A 20,156-nucleotide genomic window follows, 5' to 3' on the forward strand; every position below is an offset into this window, starting at 1 on the left:
ATACTCGTCAGTACTTACAAACACTAAAACAGATACTCGTCAGTACTTACAAACACTAAAACAGATACTCGTCAGTACTTACAAACACTAAAACAGATACTCGTCAGTACTTACAAACACTAAAACAGATACTCGTCAGTACTTACAAACACTAAAACAGATACTCGTCAGTACTTACAAATACTAAAACAGATACTCGTCAGTACTTACAAATACTAAAACAGATACTCGTCAGTACTTACAAATACTAAAACAGATACTCGTCAATACTTACTAAATACTAAACAGCTGTTTTGTCTGTGGTAACACAGGAAACGCCAGTATGATAACTCATTTACGTCGATGACTAATACATACGATTATTTTCATGAATTGTATAAAGAAAAAGTACCGTGGTGAACCTATTGCTGTAAAGTCTGCTTACAACCCCCCCCCCCCCCCCCCCCCACCGAACGGACCTCACTCTCCAGATCCCAATCACCTGAATTCTGATCACCTGTTCACACACACACACCTGTATGTCTTTATCACACACTATTTAGTTCAGTTCTTTGCACCCCATCATTGTGAGGTGTTGATTGTTTCATGATACACGTCTTTGAGAAGCACTTCCTGTAATTTACACTTCCTGTGTATGATAGTGAGGCAGGCAAAAACTAACGACCCCTTTTGCCTATTCTCCCCTGCCTGTACCATAGCCTATCAGATTTCCTGTACCTTAGCCTATCAGATTTCCTGTACCTTAGCCTATCTCCCAGACGACGTTACTAGCCTTTTCCCTGGCTGTACTGTTACCCTTTTTGGGCTCCCTGTGTATGACCTTCTACCTGCTCCCGGACCCAGCTACCTGCCTCCTCCTGTGTATGACCTTCTGCCTGCCCCTGGACCCAGCTACCTGCTCCCAGACCCAGCTACCTGCCTCCTCCTGAGTATGACCTTCTGCCTGCCCCTGGACCCAGCTGCCTGCCTCCTCCTGTGTATGACCTTCTGCCTGCCTCTGGACCCAGCTACCTGCCTCCTCCTGTGTATGACCTTCTGTCTGCCCCTGGACCCAGCTACCTGCCTCCTCCTGTGTCTGACCTTCTGCCTGCCCCTGGACTCAGCTACCTGCCTCCTCCTGTGTCTGACCTTCTGTCTGCCCCTGGACCCAGCTACCTGCCTCCTCCTGTGGTCCGTTACAAATAAACACCTGCTGCGCCCTGCGCTAGACACCAGCACTCTGTCTCCCTTCGTGTTCATTATAATTGCACCAGGCAGACAGGTTGGGCTTTATACAGCTGTCTCAGTAGGAGCTTAACAGACTGGGGCGTGCATTCAAAATGGTGCCCTACTTTTGACCAGGGTCTATTGGGAGGGGGAGAGATCTGGTCAAAATGAATGCATTATATAAGGAACAGGGTTCTATTGTGGATGCACGCACGCTCCAAACCATTCTTTACCCTATTGTGAACCTGAGGGAGAGAGAGGCAGAGAGAGAGAGGCAGAGAGAGGCAGAGAGAGAGAGAGAGGCAGGCAGAGAGAGAGAGAGAGGCAGGAGAGAGAGAGAGAGGCAGGCAGAGAGAGAGAGAGAGAGAGAGGCAGGCAGAGAGGCAGAGAGAGAGAGAGAGGCAGAGAGAGAGAGAGGCAGAGAGAGAGAGAGGCAGAGAGAGAGAGAGGCAGAGAGAGAGAGGAGGCAGAGAGAGAGAGGCAGAGAGAGAGAGAGCAGAGAGAGAGAGAGAGAGGCAGAGAGAGAGAGAGAGGCAGAGAGAGAGAGAGAGAGGCAGAGAGAGAGAGAGAGAGAGGCAGAGAGAGGCAGAGAGAGGCAGAGAGAGAGGAGAGAGAGGCAGAGAGAGAGAGGCAGAGAGAGAGAGGCAGAGAGAGACAGAGAGAGGCAGAGAAGACAGAGAGAGGCAGAGAGAGACAGAGAGGCAGAAGAGAGAGAGAGAGAGAGAGGCAGAGAGAGAGAGAGAGAGAGAGAGAGAGAGAGAGAGGCAGAGAGAGAGAGAGAGGCAGAGAGAGAGAGAGAGGCAGAGAGAGAGAGAGGCAGAGAGAGAGAGGCAGAGAGAGGCAGAGAGAGAGACAGAGCGACAGAGAGAGAGACAGAGCACAGGTGCTTTGGGTGTCCAGCATAGAGGGAATAGGGGACTACATTGGTATTAGGGTCCCATTTGAGACGCAGACCTGCCCTTGTAAAACAGACCGGCCCGCTCAATCTCGTCATACCAGAGGCCTGGCTTGGGCACACACTGATTGAATCAACGTTGCGTCCACACCATTTCAATAAAAAAATTATGTTGAACCCAACGTGGAATAGATGTTGAATTGACATCTTCTCCGAGTGGGAGGGGACTTTTACTCCGAAACAGTCGAATGCTGTATGGCAGAACTGGGCTCCTGAGTGGCGTCACTACAGTCCCTGGTTCAAATCCAGGCTGTATCACATCCGGCCCTGTGATCGGGAGTCCCATAATGCGGCGCACAATTGGCCCAGCGTCGTCCGGGTCTGGCCCGGGGGGTAGGTAGTCACTGACAATGAGTATTTGTTCTTAACTGACTTGCCGAGTTAAATAAAGATAAAATTAAATCAAACCGACTGTCAAGTCACTTAGTCTTCTCAACAGAGGACCAATCAGCCAATGTGTAATAACCCCAACAACCTCGCTACTCCCCGTCCAGTCCTTCCAACCTAAAGTAGTGCCATATATAAGGAATAAGGTGCTATTTTGGGATGCATTAGAGGGTCTGTGACTGACACAACAGCTTTAGTGACTTCATGGCCCAGAGGAAACAGGTATCTGGTGATATAGCGCGCATCACATAGGAAACAGTCACAACAGGCCTATAAAACAACAAGCATCTGTAACACCACCATCATCATCATTACAACGCAGGTTGACGTTTGTTGTCGTGAATCTTGCCTTGGAGGCAGAACTGAGCGATTTCCACTAGATGGACCAGCTGCAAAGTCAAAATTGCCTTTATATACATATATAGATAATTTAAGGTTAGGCATTAAGGTTTTCAATGTGCTTAAGGTTAAGTTCGAACTCAGATGTTATGACTTTGTGGCTGGTGACCATTCTGCACAGCTGCCTCCAGAACAACATTCATGCCAAGAAAAGAAGAAAAAACCCCATTTAGCATTACAACCGCCACCATGTAACAGTTCTCTTTATTTAACCTTTTAAAACGTCAACCTTTAAATGGCTTGTCCCAGCATGCAATACATTGGAACCTATTACAGTACACATAACCATAGACACATACTGTATATAGACATTTATCCATCTATGGCTCTTTACTCAACCAGCTCACTACTCTGATTCAACCAGTTAGTTCAACCAGCTCACTACTCTGATTCAACCAGTTAGTTCAACCAGCTCACTACTCTGATTCAACCAGTTAGTTCAACCAGCTCACTACTCTGATTCAACCAGTTAGTTCAACCAGCTCACTACTCTGATTCCACCAGTTAGTTCAACCAGCTCACTACTCTGATTCAACCAGTTAGTTCAACCAGCTCACTACTCTGATTCCACCAGTTAGTTCAACCAGCTCACTACTCTGATTCCACCAGTTAGTTCAACCAGCTCACTTATCCCTCATTCTTCTTCTTATTCTTCTTCTTGCAGAATCCTATACAATTGTAGTCCCTTGTTCCTCACAGTTGTAGTTCTTTGTGAAAAAAGCAGTTGCACTCACACAAGCACAAAGAAGAAGGCGTGGATTAGGCTGGGCAGAGGCTGGGCAGAGGCTGGGCAGAGGCTGGGCAGAGGCTGGGGCCCCCGGCAGGGAGTGGGGTGAAGATTAGGTGGGGGGTGGGTGGCCTAATGAGGAAGTGGAACCAGGATATCCACGTAGTTGATGGGGAAGAAACCTGATTGGCCGTTGACCATTCCCTCGTACCAGTTATCATCGATCTGATTGGTTAGGGTGATGATATCGCCCTCTTTGAAGCCCAGCTCACCCTCGTTCTCCGGCACAAAGTCATACAACGCCCGGCAGCACGGTTGGTCCATAGGAGCTGAGAGAGAGAGAGGGGGAGAGAGGGGAAGGAGACGAAGAGAGAGAGGGGAAGGAGACAAAGAGAGAGAGGGGAAGGAGACAAAGAGAGAGAGGGGAAGGAGACGAAGAGAGAGAGGGGGAGAGAAAGAGAGAGACCGACAGAGATAAAGACCGACAGACAGAGAGAGAACGACTGAGTGTGTCTGTACGTGGATCTGTGAGTACATAGGCACAGATCCACGTACAGACTCAAATCTGTGTGTTTGTACTTGGATCTATGTTTCTGTGTGTGGGTCTGTGAGTCTTTGTTTGTACGTGGATCTGTGAGTGTGAGTGTCTGCGTCCGTCCCGTGTTGTGTGTTCTCACCGGGGGTGCGCGCGGGGCCAGGGGACTTGGTGGTGTTGAGCCCCCCATTGTGGCTATCGCTGGGGGGGAGCAGCTCCAGGACCATCCGGGGTTTAGGAACATACTCCTTCCTGGGTTTATCCTGCGCCTCCCTGATCCTGGAGAGACAACACAGAGGTCAGAGGTCAACACACCACAATGTCAGTGTAAAACACAGGGCAGGGTTCAAGGGGTGTTATAGCGAGACTTTCAAGGCTCGTTCACATTTGAGCAGACATGCACGGGGCGAGATAGCGAGACTTTATAGCAAGACTTTCAAGGCTCGTTCACATTTGAGCAGACATGCACGGGGCGAGATAGCGAGACTTTATAGCAAGACTTTCAAGGCTCGTTCACATTTGAGCCGACATGCACAGGGTTAACCATGAATACGAACTCATTGAACGTCAGGGAAAGTGAGAAATGTTGAATGTCAACACTACAGTGTCCCAGCCCTAGTCTCTGTATGTGTGTGTCTGTGTGACTGACCTCTCGTGCAGCTTGCTGGAGAGCTGCTGTAATATTTCTGTGGCTTGTCTGTGATACTCCACCTGGGCCTGGACCAACGCTGCTAGCTGACTCACCTGCTCAATCTGCGCGCACACACACACACACACACACACACGGAAAAAAGTGTCTCAAAGTTAGTTTTAGCCTACTCAAACGGATCCAACAACAGACAGAGAGGGTGAGGAGAGAGAGAGAGAGGAGAGAGGAGAGAAGAGGGACAGAGAAGAACAGAGAGGATGAGAGAGACAGAGAGGAGAGAGAGGAGAGAGAGGGACAGAGAGGAGAGAGGAGAGAGAGGGACAGAGAGGACAGAGAGGAGAGAGTGACAGAGAGGAGAGAGAGGAGAGAAGAGGGACAGAGAAGAACAGAGAGGATGAGAGAGACAGAGAGGAGAGAGAGACAGAGAGGAGAGAGGGAGAGGCAGAGGAGGAGAGAGAGGGACAGAGAGGAGAGAGGGACAGAGAGGAGACAGAGGAGAGAAGAGAGGGACAGAGAAGAACAGAGAGGATGAGAGAGACAGAGAGGAGAGAGAGACAGAGAGGAGAGAGAGACAGAGAGGAGAGAGAGACAGAGAGGAGAGAGAGACAGAGAGGAGAGACAGACAGAGAGGATGAGAGAGAGAGAGAGAGAGGAGAGAGAGACAGAGAGGAGAGAGAGACAGAGAGGATGAGAGAGACAGAGAGGAGAGAGAGACAGAGAGGAGAGAGAGACAGAGAGGATGAGAGAGACAGAGAGAGAGAGAGAGAGAGACAGAGAGGAGAGAGAGACAGAGGAGAGAGAGACAGAGGAGAGAGAGAGAGAGAGAGAGAGAGAGAGAGAGAGAGGAGAGAGAGACAGAGAGGAGAGAGAGACAGAGAGGAGAGAGAGACAGAGAGGAGAGAGGGAGAGGCGGAGGAGGAGAGAGAGGGACAGAGAAGAACAGAGAGGATGAGAGAGACAGAGAGGAGAGAGAGACAGAGAGGAGAGAGAGACAGAGAGGAGAGAGGGAGGCGGAGGAGGGAGAGAGAGGGACAGAGAGAGAGAGAGAGACAGAGAGGATAGAGAGACAGAGAGGATAGAGAGACAGAGAGGATGAGAGAGACAGAGAGGAGAGAGAGACAGAGAGGAGAGAGAGACAGAGAGGAGAGAGAGACAGAGAGGATGAGAGAGACAGAGAGAGAGAGACAGACAGAGAGAGAGAGACAGAGAGAGAGAGAGGAGAGGCGGAGGAGGAGGAGAGAGAGGGACAGAGAGGAGAGAGGGACAGAGAGAAGAACAGAGAGGATGAGAGAGACAGAGAGGGATGAGAGAGACAGAGAGGAGAGAGAGACAGAGAGAGGAGAGAGAGACAGAGAGGAGAGAGAGACAGAGAGGAGAGACAGACAGAGAGGAGAGAGAGAGAGAGAGAGGAGAGAGAGAGAGAGAGGAGAGAGAGACAGAGAGGATGAGAGAGACAGAGAGGATGAGAGAGACAGAGAGGAGAGAGAGACAGAGAGGAGAGAGAGACAGAGAGACAGAGAGGAGAGAGAGAGAGAGAGAGAGACAGAGAGGAGAGAGAGACAGAGAGGAGAGAGAGACAGAGAGGATGAGAGAGACAGAGAGGAGAGAGAGAGAGAGGAGAGAGAGACAGAGAGGAGAGAGAGACAGAGAGGAGAGAGAGACAGAGAGGAGAGAGGGAGAGGCGGAGGAGGAGAGAGAGGGACAGAGAAGAACAGAGAGGATGAGAGAGACAGAGAGGAGAGAGAGACAGAGAGGATAGAGGGAGAGGTGGAGGAGGAGAGAGAGGGACAGAGAGGAGAGAGAGACAGAGAGGATAGAGAGACAGAGAGGATGAGAGAGACAGAGAGGAGAGAGAGACAGAGAGGAGAGAGAGACAGAGAGGAGAGAGAGACAGAGAGGATGAGAGAGACAGAGAGGAGAGAGAGACAGAGAGGAGAGAGAGACAGAGAGGAGAGAGGGAGAGGCGGAGGAGGAGAGAGAGGGACAGAGAGGAGAGAGGGACAGAGAGGAGACAGAGGAGAGAAGAGAGGGACAGAGAAGAACAGAGAGGATGAGAGAGACAGAGAGGATAGAGAGACAGAGAGGAGAGAGGGACAGAGAGGAGAGAGAGACAGAGAGGAGAGAGGGACAGAGAGGAGAGAGAGACAGAGAGGAGAGAGGGAGAGGCGGAGGAGGAGAGAGAGGGACAGAGAGGAGAGAGGGACAGAGAGGAGACAGAGGAGAGAAGAGAGGGACAGAGAAGAACAGAGAGGATGAGAGAGACAGAGAGGATAGAGAGACAGAGAGGAGAGAGGGACAGAGAGGAGAGAGAGACAGAGAGGAGAGAGGGACAGAGAGGAGAGAGGGAGAGGCGGAGGAGAGAGAGAGGGACAGAGAGAGAGAGAGAGAGAGAGAGAGAGACAGAGAGGAGAGAGGAGACAGAGAGGGACAGAGACACCTTACATCACTCTCCAGCAGGTTGAACATGCTCTGCTCTGCCACTTCTTTGGACTCATCAAACTTCTCCAGCGCCTGTCTGATCTCCTCCTCCAGAACTCCTTTACCTACAATTATATAACAAGTCATTATAATAACATCAACGTTTCTATTTGAGAGAGTTATAATAACAAAAAACATACAGAACAAAATTATAAATGCAACATGTAAAGTGTTGGTCCCATGTTTCCTGAGCTGAAATAAAAGATCTCAGAAATGTTCCATATGCTAAAAAAATGCTGATTTCTCTCAAATGTTGTGTTTACATCCCTGATCATTACACAGGTGCACCTTCTGCTGGGTACAACAAAAGGCCACTCTAAAATGTGCAAATTGGTCACACAACACAACGTCACATTCTGCTTCTACACCTGCGGGATCGTCTGTGACCAGCCACCCGGACTGCTGATGAAACGTATTACTTCTGTCTGTAATAAAGCTCCTTTGTGGGGAGAAACTCATTCTGATTGGCTGGACCTGGCTCCCAAGTGAGGTGGGCCTATGCCCTCCCAGGCCCACCCATTGCTGTTTCTCCATCCAGTCATGTGAAATCCATAGATTAGGGCCTAATAAATGTATTTCAATTGACTAATTTCCTTATATGAACTGTAACTCAGTAAAATCTTTGCATGTTAATAATAATAATGATAATAATGAATAATAATGATAATACTAATGATAATAATAATGATGTTAATAATGAATAATAATGCTAATGATAATAATGAATAATAATGCTAATGATAATAATGATGATAATAATGATAATGATAATAATAAGTAATAATAATAAATAATAATAATAATAATAATAAATAATAATAAATAATAAATAATAATAATAATAATAAATAGTAATAATAATAATAATAATAATAATAATAATAATAATAATAAATAATAATAATAAATAATAATAATAATAAATAATAATAAAATAATAATAATAATAAATCTAATAATAATAAAATAATAATAATCATAATAATAATTAATAATAATAATAAATATAATAATAATAATAAATATAATAATGATAATAAATAATAATTAAATAATAATAATAATAAATAATAATAATAATAAATAGTAATAATAATAATAAATACTAATAATGATAATAAATAGTAATAATAATCATAATAATAATCATAATTAATAATAATAATCATAATTAATAATAATAATCATAATTAATAATAATAATAATAATGAAAATAATAATAATGATAATGATTAATAATAGTAATGATAATAATTAATAATAATGATAATAATAATGAAAATAATTAATAATAATATTAATAATAATAATGATATTAATAATAATAATGCTAATAATGAATAATAATGATAATAATACTGCTAACAATTAATAATAATGATAATGATAATAATAATAATTAATAATAATACTATTAATAATAATAATTAATAATAATAATAAGTGATAATAATAATGATAATAATTAATAATAATAATTGATAATAATAATCTCCTTTACCGTGACGTTTCTTCTTATAGTCAAAGTCCAGGCGGCGTCCCTGCATCTTCTTCAGGTGGTGCTGCAACAACATCTTTCATTTACTTCATTTATTTTAAAATGATTTATTTCTGATTCATTGAAGTTAATTTAAGATGGATTGAAATTAATTTTTAAAATTTTTTAATTTTATATTTTATTTTATTTTCTTAACAATAACTTTATGTAAGTTCATCAACATGTATTTATAATTCAACCTTTATTTAACAGTTACGTAACGCTTATTGATCATATTGATTTAACATTCATATATTGAACATTTATCTAACATATTTCATATTTATTGATGTCGTCTCCTTTCCTGTAGGTTCTGTCGTGGATCAATAAAGTTCTGATATCTACCTGTATTTCTTTGATGTCTTTTTCCTGTAGGTTCTGTCGTGGATCAATAAAGTTCTGATATCTACCTGTATTTCTTTGATGTCTTTTTCCTGTAGGTTCTGTCGTGGATCAATAAAGTTCTGATATCTACCTGTATTTCTTTGATGTCTTTTTCCTGTAGGTTCTGTCGTGGATCAATAAAGTTCTGATATCTACCTGTATTTCTTTTTTGATGTCAATAAAGTTTTTTCCTGTATTTCTTTGGTCTTTTTCTGTTCGTGGATCAATAAAGTTCTGATATCTACCTGTATTTCTTTGATGTCTTTTTCCTGTAGGTTCTGCAGTGGATCAATAAAGTTCTGTTTGACCTCCATATCCAGGGCATCCTTCACCGCCCCCAGCTCACCCATGGCCTCCCCAGCATCTAGGAGAGCCAGACCTGGAGGAGGGAGAGGGGACAAGGAGAGAGGGAAGGGTAGGGAGAGGTGGAGGGAGGGAGGGACAGGGGGAGAAATGGAATGGGAGGGTAGACGGCGAGAGAGAGTTTAATTGTTTGTATGTACCTTCAGAGAGATTGACCAAGATGTTGACTTATTGATGCTGTATTGTCAATACAGTAGGTGTGTGTGTCTTTATATGTCTGTGTGTGTCTGATGCAGTATGTGTGTGTGTGAACACACGTACCAAAACATGACTCCTCTCCCAGCTCTCGTCCGAAGCGCTGCATGGCCTCACCCAGTACAGTCTCAGCCTGGGGGTAACCCGGTCCCTTCTCCTGTCCTCTGATCTTAGACATGGTCCCTATCAGACTCAGTTTAGCCCTGGATGCTGGGGAAAGAAAGAGAGAGTCTGTTTGTCAGTCTGTGTGAGCGAGAGAGAGAGAGAGTGTCTGTTTGTCAGTCTGTGTGAGCGAGAGAGAGAGAGTCTGTTTGTCAGTCTGTGAGAGAGAGGGGGTCTGTGAGAGAGAGAGAGAGACACTGTCTGAGAGAGAGTCTGTCTGTCAGTCAGAGAGATAGAGAGTGTTTATCAGTCTGTGAGAGAGAGGGTCTGTGAGAGAGAGGGCGGGTTCTCACCTGGGTTGGGCTGTAGGTATTCTGTAGTTTTGGTCATGATGTCTAGCACTGCCCTACCGGTGGTGTCCACCTTCTACACACACACACACACACACACACACACACACACACACACACACACACACACACACACACACACACACACACACACACACACACACACACACACACACACACACACACACACACACACACACACACACACACACACACACACACACACACACACACACACACACACACACACACACACACACGTTGTGAAGCCGGTTGTCCTGACAGTGTGAGAGAGCAACTAACAGTCAGTACATTCAACTAAGGTAGGTAAGACCGTAGTAGTAGTAGTAACAGTAGTAGCAGTAGTAGTAACAGTAGCAGTAGTAGTAGTAGTAGTATTAGCAACAGTAGTAATAGCAGTAGTAGTAGTAGTAGTATTAGCAACAGTAGTAATAGCAGTAGTAGTAGTAACAGTAGTAACAGTAGTAGTAGTAGCAGTAGTAGTAACAGTAGTAGTAACAGTAGTAGTAACAGTAGTAGTAACAGCAGTAGTAGTAGTAGTAGTAGTAACAGTAGTAGTAGTAGTAGCAGTAGTAGTAGTAACAGTAGTAGTAGCAGTAGTAGTAGTAACAGTAGTAGTAGTAGTAGTAGTAGTAACAGTAGTAGTAGTAGTAGTAGTAGTAGCACAGTAGTAACAGTAGTAGTAACAGTAGCAGTAGTAGTAACAGTAGTAGTAACAGTAGTAGTAGTAGTAGCAACAGTAGTAGTAGCAACAGTAGTAGTAGCAACAGTAGTAGTAGCAACAGTAGTAGTAGTAATAGTAGTAGTAGCAACAGTAGTAGTAGTAATAGTAGTAGCAGTAGTAGCAGTAGTAGCAACAGTAGCAGTAGTAGCAACAGTAGTAGTAGTAGCAACAGTAGTAGTAGTAATAGCAGTAGTAGTAGTAGTAACAGTAGTAGTAGTAGTAGTAGTAGTAGCAACAGTAGTAGTAGTAATAGTAGTAGCAGTAGTAGTAACAGTAGTAGTAGTAGTAACAGTAACAGCAGTAGCAGTAGTAGTAGTAACAGTAGTAGTAACAGTAGTAGTAGCAACAGTAGTAGTAGTAATAATAGTAGTAGTAATAATAGTAGTAGTAGTAGTAGTAGCAGTAGTAGTAACAGTAGTAGTAGTAGTAGCAACAGTAGTAGTAGTAATAGTAGTAGCAGTAGTAGTAGTAGTAACAGTAGTAGTAGTAGTAGTAGTAACAGTAGTAGCAGTAGTAGTAACAGTAACAGCAGTAGCAGTAGTAGTAGTAACAGTAGTAGTAGCAACAGTAGTAGTAGTAATAATAGTAGTAGTAGTAGTAGTAGCAGTAGCAACAGTAGCAGTAGTAGCAGTAGTAGTAGTAGTAGTAACAGTAGTAGTAGTAGTAGTAGTAGTAACAGTAGTAGTAGTAACAGTAGTAGTAGTAACAGTAGTAGTAGTAACTGTAGTAGTAGTAGTAGTAGTAACAGTAGTAGTAGTAACAGTAGTAGTAGTAACTGTAGTAGTAGTAGTAGTAGTAACAGTAGTAGTAGTAACAGTAGTAGTAGTAGTAGTAGTAACAGTAGTAGTAGTAACAGTAGTAACAGTAGTAGTAGTAACAGTAGTAGTAGTAGTAGTAGTAACAGTAGTAGTAACAGTAGTAACAGTAGTAGTAGTAGTAGTAGTAGTAGTAACAGTAGTAGTAGTAGTAGTAGTAGTAGTAACAGTAGTAGTAGTAGTAGTAGTAGTAGTAACAGTAGTAGTAGTAGCAACAGTAGTAACTGTAGTAGTAGCAACAGTAGTAGTAGTAGTAGTAGTAACAGTAGTAACAGTAGTAGTAGTAACAGTAGTAACAGTAGTAGTAGTAACAGTAGTAGTAGTAACAGTAGTAGCAACAGTAGTAGTAGTAGTAACAGTAGTAGTAGTAACAGTAGTAGTAGTAGTAACAGTAGTAGTAGTAACAGTAGTAGTAGTAACAGTAGTAGTAGTAGTAACAGTAGTAGTAGTAGTAACAGTAGTAGTAGTAACAGTAGTAGTAGTAACAGTAGTAGTAGTAGTAGCAACAGTAGTAGTAGTAACAGTAGCAACAGTAGTAGTAGTAGTAGTAGCAACAGTAGTAGTAGTAGTAGTAGTAGTAACAGTAGTAGTAGTAACAGCAGTAGTAACAGTAGTAATAGTAGTAGTAGTAGTAGTAACAGTAGTAGTAGTAGTAGTAGTAGTTGTAACAGCAGTAGTAGTAGTAGTAACAGTAGTAACAGTAGTAGTAGTAGTAGTAGCAACAGTAGTAGTAGTAGTAGTAGTAGTTGTAACAGCAGTAGTAGTAGTAGTAACAGTAGTAACAGTAGTAGTAGTAGTAGTAGTTGTAGTAACAGTAGTAGTAGTAGTAGTAGTAGTAGTAGTTGTAACAGCAGTAGTAGTAGTAGTAACAGTAGTAACAGTAGTAGTAGTAGTAGTAGTAGCAACAGTAGTAGTAGTAGTAGTAGTAGTAGTTGTAACAGCAGTAGTAGTAGTAGTAACAGTAGTAACAGTAGTAGTAGTAACAGTAGTAGTAGTAGTAGTAGTAACAGTAGTAGTAGTAGTAGTAGTAACAGTAGTAGTAGTAACAGTAGTAACAGTAGTAGTAGTAGTAGTAGTAGTAGCAACAGTAGTAGTAGTAGTAGTAGTAGTAGTAGTAGTAGTAACAGTAGTAGTAGTAGTAGTAGTAGTAATAAACAAATAAATATATTTCAAAAGTAATTCATTATGAGTGAGTGAATCTGACCCACAGTATTCCCCAGGCTATGAGTGAGTGAATCTGACCCACAGTATTCCCCAGGCTATGAGTGAGTGAATTTGACCCACAGTATTCCCCAGGCTATGAGTGAGTGAATCTGACCCACAGTATTCCCCAGGCTATGAGTGAGTGAATCTGACCCACAGTATTCCCCAGGCTATGAGTGAGTGAATCTGACCCACAGTATTCCCCAGGCTATGAGTGAGTGAATCTGACCCACAGCATTCCTCTGTACAGAATTCAACAGAATGATGACCTTTTCCATCTGAAGGAAGTCATCATCAAGCTTGGTTCCTTCTGCTCCTCCAACCCTCTCACTGACTTTCTACAGGAGAGATGAGAAAACGAGAGAGGGGGGGAGACAGAGGGGGGAGAGAGAGACAGAGGGGGGAGAGAGGGAGACAGAGAGAGAGAGACAGGAAATAGAAACAGGGAGTCTTAGTTAACGATATTAAAAACTCATCAACCTCTTGTGAGAATATGCCATGTGTGTATGTGTCAGTGTGTGTCTCAGTGTGAGAGGCCCAGCTATAGTCTACTAGAGGCCCAGCTATAGTCTACTAGAGGCCCAGCTATAGTCTACTAGAGGCCCAGCTATAGTCTACTAGAGGCCCAGCTATAGTCTACTAGAGGCCCAGCTATAGTCTACTAGAGGCCCAGCTATAGTCTACAGTAGTCTACTAGAGGCCCAGCTATAGTCTACTAGAGGCCCAGCTATAGTCTACAGTAGTCTACTGATAGAGGAATTTTAAATTCCCTTATGTTTTATTGCCAAAACCAATTAAATTCACACTCATTTCTAATTCATGATAAGTTGTAAGTTTATCATTTGCATGAATTAGCAAGAGACCAGTCTTAAAAAACAAGTTCAGCATTTATTCTCGATGAGTACTGACCCAAAATACAAAGAACATTACATTTTAAAAGACAGAAGACATAAAATGACGTCATCAGTTTCACACCCCCTCCCAGTCTTACAATGGCGTAGTATTCGGTCCTGGAGATAGTTTCACTCCCCTCATAAACTACATTCCAACCTGCCTAAAGGATATACTTCTCTCTGCTAATGGAATCCAACCAAAACATTCTTATCTGTTTGAAGTACTATCTTATCTCTGCTTTAAAACTTTCCCAGGAGACACAGACACAATTAATTTCTGCTTACATTTTCAGTAACAGCACAATTAAGAACCCATACTTTTCAAATCATAACATAATAATATTAGCATAAATGGTTCTAATCATTAAAGTATACATAATTGATCATCTAAACTATATTTTCCTCTAACATCTACTAGAGGCCCAGCTATAGTCTACTAGAGGCCCAGCTATAGTCTACTAGAGGCCCAGCTATAGTCTACTAGAGGCCCAGCTATAGTCTACTAGAGGCCCAGCTATAGTCTACTAGAGGCCCAGCTATAGTCTACTAGAGGCCCAGCTATAGTCTACTAGAGGCCCAGCTATAGTCTACTAGAGGCCCAGCTATAGTCTACTAGAGGCCCAGCTATAGTCTACTAGAGGCCCAGCTATAGTCTACTAGAGGCCCAGCTATAGTCTACTAGAGGGCTATAGTCCAGGCCAGCTATAGTCTAAAGACAGACTAGAGGCCCAGTAAGTCTACGACAGACAGTGAGCTAAGGTGAGCCAGCTATAGTCGACAGACAGCTATAGTCTACAGACAGTGTAGACGACAGACAGTGAGACAGACAGTGACAGTGTGACGACAGACAGTGTGAGACGACAGACAGTGAGACGACAGACAGTGTGACGACAGACGACAGACAGTGTGACAGACAGTGTGACGACAGACAGTGAGACGACAGACAGTGTGACGACAGACAGTGTGACGACAGACAGTGAGACGACAGACAGTGTGACGACAGACAGTGAGACGACAGACAGTGAGACGACAGACAGCGTAACGACAGACAGCGTAACGACAGACAGTGAGACGGTGAGCGTAACGACAGACAGTGTAACGACAGACAGTGTGACGACAGACAGTGTGACGACAGACAGTGAGACGACAGACAGTGAGACGACAGACAGTGAGACGACAGACAGCGTAACGACAGACAGTGAGAAGGTGAGCGTAACGACAGACAGTGAGACGGTGAGCGTAACGACAGACAGTGTGACGACAGACAGTGAGACGACAGACAGTGTAACGACAGACAGTGAGACGGTGAGCGTAACGACAGACAGTGAGACGGTGAGCGTAACGACAGACAGTGAGACGACAGACAGCGTAACGACAGACAGTGAGACGACAGACAGTGTAACGACAGACAGTGAGACGGTGAGCGTAACGACAGACAGTGAGACGACAGACAGCGTAACGACAGACAGTGAGACGACAGCGTAACGACAGACAGTGAGACGACAGACAGCGTAACGACAGACAGTGAGACGACAGACAGTGTAACGACAGACAGTGAGACGACAGACAGCGTAACGACAGACAGTGAGACGACAGACAGCGTAACGACAGACAGTGAGACGACAGACAGTGTAACGACAGACAGTGAGACGACAGACAGCGTAACGACAGACAGTGACGAGACAGTGAGACAGTGACGAGACAGTGTAACGACAGACAGTGAGACGACAGACAGCGTAGCGACGACAGACAGTGAGACGACAGACAGTGTAACGACAGACAGTGAGACGACAGACAGCGTAACGACAGACAGTGAGACGACAGACAGTGTAACGACAGACAGTGAGACGACAGACAGTGTAACGACAGACAGTGAGACGACAGACAGTGTAACGACAGACAGTGAGACGACAGACAGTGTAACGACAGACAGTGAGACGACAGACAGCGTAACGACAGACAGTGAGACGACAGACAGTGACAGTGAGACGACAGACAGTGTAACGACAGACAGTGAGACGGTGAGCGTAACGACAGACAGTGAGACGACAGACAGCGTAACGACAGACAGTGAGACGGTGAGCGTAACGACAGACAGTGAGACGACAGACAGTGAGACGACAGACAGTGTAACGACAGACAGTGTAACGACAGACAGTGTAACGACAGACAGTGTGACGACAGACAGCGTAACGACAGACAGTGAGACGACAGACAGCGTAACGACAGACAGTGAGACGGTGAGCGTAACGACAGACAGTGTGACGACAGACAGTGAGACGACAGACAGCGTAACGACAGACAGTGAGACGGTGAGCGTAACGACAGACAGTGAGACGACAGACAGTGAGACGACAGACAGTGTAACGACAGACAGTGTAACGACAGACAGTGTGACGACAGACAGTGTAACGACAGACAGTGAGACGACAGACAGCGTAACGACAGACAGTGAGACGGTGAGCGTAACGACAGACAGTGAGACGGTGAGCGTAACGACAGACAGTGACGACGACAGACAGCGTAACGACAGACAGTGAGACGACAGACAGCGTAACGACAGACAGTGAGACGGTGAGCGTAACGACAGACAGTGTGACGACAGACAGTGAGACGACAGACAGTGTAACGACAGACAGTGTAACGACAGACAGCGTAACGACAGACAGCGTAACGACAGACAGTGAGACGGTGAGCGTAACGACAGACAGTGAGAAGGTGAGCGTAACGACAGACAGTGTGACGACAGACAGTGTGACGACAGACAGTGAGACGACAGACAGCGTAACGACAGACAGTGAGACGGTGAGCGTAACGACAGACAGTGTGACGACAGACAGTGAGACGACAGACAGCGTAACGACAGACAGTGAGACGACAGACAGCGTAACGACAGACAGTGAGACGACAGACAGCGTAACGACAGACAGTGAGACGGTGAGCGTAACGACAGACAGTGTGACGACAGACAGTGTGACGACAGACAGTGAGACGACAGACAGTGAGACGGTGAGCGAGTGATACAGGAACCGTAGATAGCACCTCTCTGTCATATTGCCCTCAAGGACAATCAATTATTGAGTGAGCTAACCAGCTCCGAGCCCTGTGTGTGTCTGTCTGAGTGAATTTGTCTGTGTATTTGTGGTGTGTGCAGTTTGTGTGTATTTCTGGGGTGTGTGTGTGTGTATTTGTGTGTGTGTGTGTGTGTGTGTATTTGTGGTGTGTGTGTATGTGTGTATTTGTGGTGTGTGTGTATGTGTGTATTTGTGGTGTGTGTGTATTTGTGTGTGTGTGTGTGTGTATTTGTGTGTGTGTGTGTGTGTATTTGTGTGTGTGTGTGTATTTGTGTGTGTATTTGTGTGTGTATTTGTGTGTGTGTGTGTGTGTGTGTGTATTTTGTGTGTGTGTGTGTGTGTGTATTTGTGTGTGTGTTGTGTGTGTGTGTGTGTGTGTGTGTGTGTGTATTTGTGTGTGTGTGTGTGTGTGTATTTGTGTGTGTGTGTGTGTGTGTGTATTTGTGTGTGTGTGTGTGTGTGTATGTGTGTATTTGTGTGTGTATGTGTGTATTTGTGTGTGTGTGTGTGTGTGTGTGTATGTGTGTGTGTGTATTTGTGGTGTGTGTGTGTGTGTGTGTGTATTTGTGGTGTGTGTGTGTGTGTATTTGTGGTGTGTGTGTGTGTGTATTTGTGGTGTCTCCTCTGAGCAGCAACATTGGGTCTATTTTCAGACAAAGACAGCACACGTGTAGGGTTTCCATGCCAACCGGTTCCCAAAAGGACTGGGAAAGGAGAGATGGAGGGATGGAGAGTGTTTGAGTGTTCAGTTCTCCCCTCATCTTCCCCCTTTGCATATTTAAATGAAAGATAAGTGTGCGTGTGTGTGTGCGTGCGTGCGTCCAGAGTAATGAAACACTTATAATTAATTCAGGTGAATCCATCTCAGGAATCAGTTGTCACATGCGCAAGATGTGACCTTACAGTGAAATGCCGAATACAACAGGTGTAGTAGAAACCTACAACAGTGAAATGACCTTACGAATACAACAGGTGTGTAGACCTCACAGTGAAAGACCAGGTGTAGTACAGTGAAATGCCGAATACAACAGGTGTAGTAGACCTTACAGTGAAATGCCGAATACAACAGGTGTAGTAGACCTCACAGTGAAATGCCGAATACAACAGGTGTAGTAGACCAGTGAAATCGAATACAGTGAAATGCCGAATACAACAGGTGTAGTAGACCTCACAGTGAAATGAATACCGTAGACCTCACAGTGAAACAACACAGGTGTAGTAGACCTCACAGTGAAATGCCGAATACAACAGGTGTAGTAGACCTCACAGTGAAATGCCGAATACAACAGGTGTAGTAGACCTCACAGTGAAATGCCGAATACAACAGGTGTAGTAGACCTCACAGTGAAATGCCGAATACAACAGGTGTAGTAGACCTCACAGTGAAATGCTGAATACAACAAGCTTATTTACAATAATTTACAACAAACCAGTTTCATGAAAATACCCCCCAAAAAGTAAGAGAATAAGAAATATTTAAAGAACAGCAGTAAAATAACAATAGTGGGGTTATATACAGGGGGTACTGGTACAGAGTCAATGTGGAGGCTATATACAGGGGGTACTGGTACAGAGTCAATGTGGAGGCTATATACAGGGTGTACTGGTACAGAGTCAATGTGGAGGCTATATACAGGGGGTACTGGTACAGAGTCAATGTGGAGGCTATATACAGGGTGTACTGGTACAGAGTCAATGTGGAGGCTATATACAGGGGGTACTGGTACAGAGTCAATGTGGAGGCTATATACAGGGGGTACTGGTACAGAGTCAATGTGGAGGCTATATACAGGGGGTACTGGTACAGAGTCAATGTGGAGGCTATATACAGGGGGTACTGGTACAGAGTCAATGTGGAGACTATATACAGGGGGTACTGGTACAGAGTCAATGTGGAGGCTATATACAGGGTATTACGGTACAGAGTCAATGTGGAGGCTATATACAGGGGGTACTGGTACAGAGTCAATGTGGAGACTATATACAGGGGGTACTGGTACAGAGTCAATGTGGAGGCTATATACAGGGTATTACGGTACAGAGTCAATGTGGAGGCTATATACAGGGGGTACCAGTACAGTCAATGTGGAGGCTATATACAGGGGGTACCAGTACAGAGTCAATGTGGAGGCTATATACAGGGGGTACCGGTACAGTCAATGTGGAGGCTATATACAGGGGGTACCACACACACATTACGACCCTTACAGCACGTTTCTACTGCCAATGTTTGTCTATGGAGATTGCATGGCTGTGTGCTCAATTTTATACGCCTGTCAGCAACGGGTGTGGCTGTAATAGCCGAATCCACTAATATGAAGGGGTGTCCACATACTTTTGGATATATATAATGTATCAAGGTCTCTTTATTCATCCGTCCTCATTCCTCCATATTTATTGGCAAACCGTGAGTAGAAGATCAGTAGGTAGATCAAACTCAGTTGAACTAAGTGGAACGCTGTCCATGGTACTGAGGCACTTACTGATATCTCTGTCTCTCTATGTCTCTCTCTCTCTGTCTCTCTCTGTCTCCGTCTCTCTCTCCCTGTCTCTGTCTCTCTCTCTCCCTGTCTCTGTCTGTCTCTCTCTCTCTGTCTCTCATGCTCTATGTCTCTGTCTCTCTCTGTCTCTCTTGCTCTATGTCTCTGTCTCTCTCTGTCTCTCTTGCTCTATGTCTCTGTCTCTGTCTCTGTCTCTCTCCCTGTCTCTCTTGCTCTATCTCTCTGTCTCTCTTGCTCTATGTCTCTGTCTCTGTCTGTCTCTCTCTGTGTCTCTCCCTCCCCCCTCTCTGTCAGTCTCTGTCTGTCAGTCTCTGTCTGTCAGTCTCTGTCAGTCTCTGTCAGTCTCTGTCAGTCTCTGTCAGTCTCTCGATGCCAGGTCACACAACGCTCCGTCATGCCCCGCCCCACTGCAGTGCTCCCTCAGGCCACGCCCCACTGCAGTGCTCCCTCAGGCCACGCCCCACTGCAGTGCTCCCTCAGGCCACGCCCCACTGCAGTGCTCCCTCAGGCCACGCCCCACTGCAGTGCTCCACAGTGCCCCACTGTAATCACTGAGTAGAGCCAACTGTAATCACTGACTAGAGCCAACTGTAATCACTGACTAGAGCCAACTGTAATCACTGACTAGAGCCAACTGTAATCACTGACTAGAGCCAA

General features: G+C 44.6%; 1 protein-coding gene across 1 annotated transcript in view; it reads right to left on the reverse strand.

The window, feature by feature from the left end:
* Positions 1-1,984: 1,984 nt before the first annotated feature.
* LOC124008478 (endophilin-A1-like) overlaps positions 1,985-20,156 on the reverse strand; it is a 28,667-nt gene continuing 10,495 nt past the window's right edge. Inside the window, exons 2-10 of the mRNA XM_046319775.1 lie at positions 13,301-13,369; positions 10,272-10,344; positions 9,883-10,026; positions 9,504-9,637; positions 8,839-8,899; positions 7,301-7,401; positions 4,859-4,962; positions 4,352-4,488; positions 1,985-4,003 (exon numbers count right to left, since the gene is read on the reverse strand). Coding sequence (XP_046175731.1) covers positions 3,807-4,003; positions 4,352-4,488; positions 4,859-4,962; positions 7,301-7,401; positions 8,839-8,899; positions 9,504-9,637; positions 9,883-10,026; positions 10,272-10,344; positions 13,301-13,369 — 1,020 coding nt within the window. The 3' untranslated portion in view covers positions 1,985-3,806. The remainder of the gene's footprint in view (positions 4,004-4,351; positions 4,489-4,858; positions 4,963-7,300; positions 7,402-8,838; positions 8,900-9,503; positions 9,638-9,882; positions 10,027-10,271; positions 10,345-13,300; positions 13,370-20,156) is intronic.

This window comes from Oncorhynchus gorbuscha, linkage group LG21 (genome assembly GCF_021184085.1).
Source record: "Oncorhynchus gorbuscha isolate QuinsamMale2020 ecotype Even-year linkage group LG21, OgorEven_v1.0, whole genome shotgun sequence".
Lineage (NCBI taxonomy): Eukaryota > Metazoa > Chordata > Actinopteri > Salmoniformes > Salmonidae > Oncorhynchus > Oncorhynchus gorbuscha.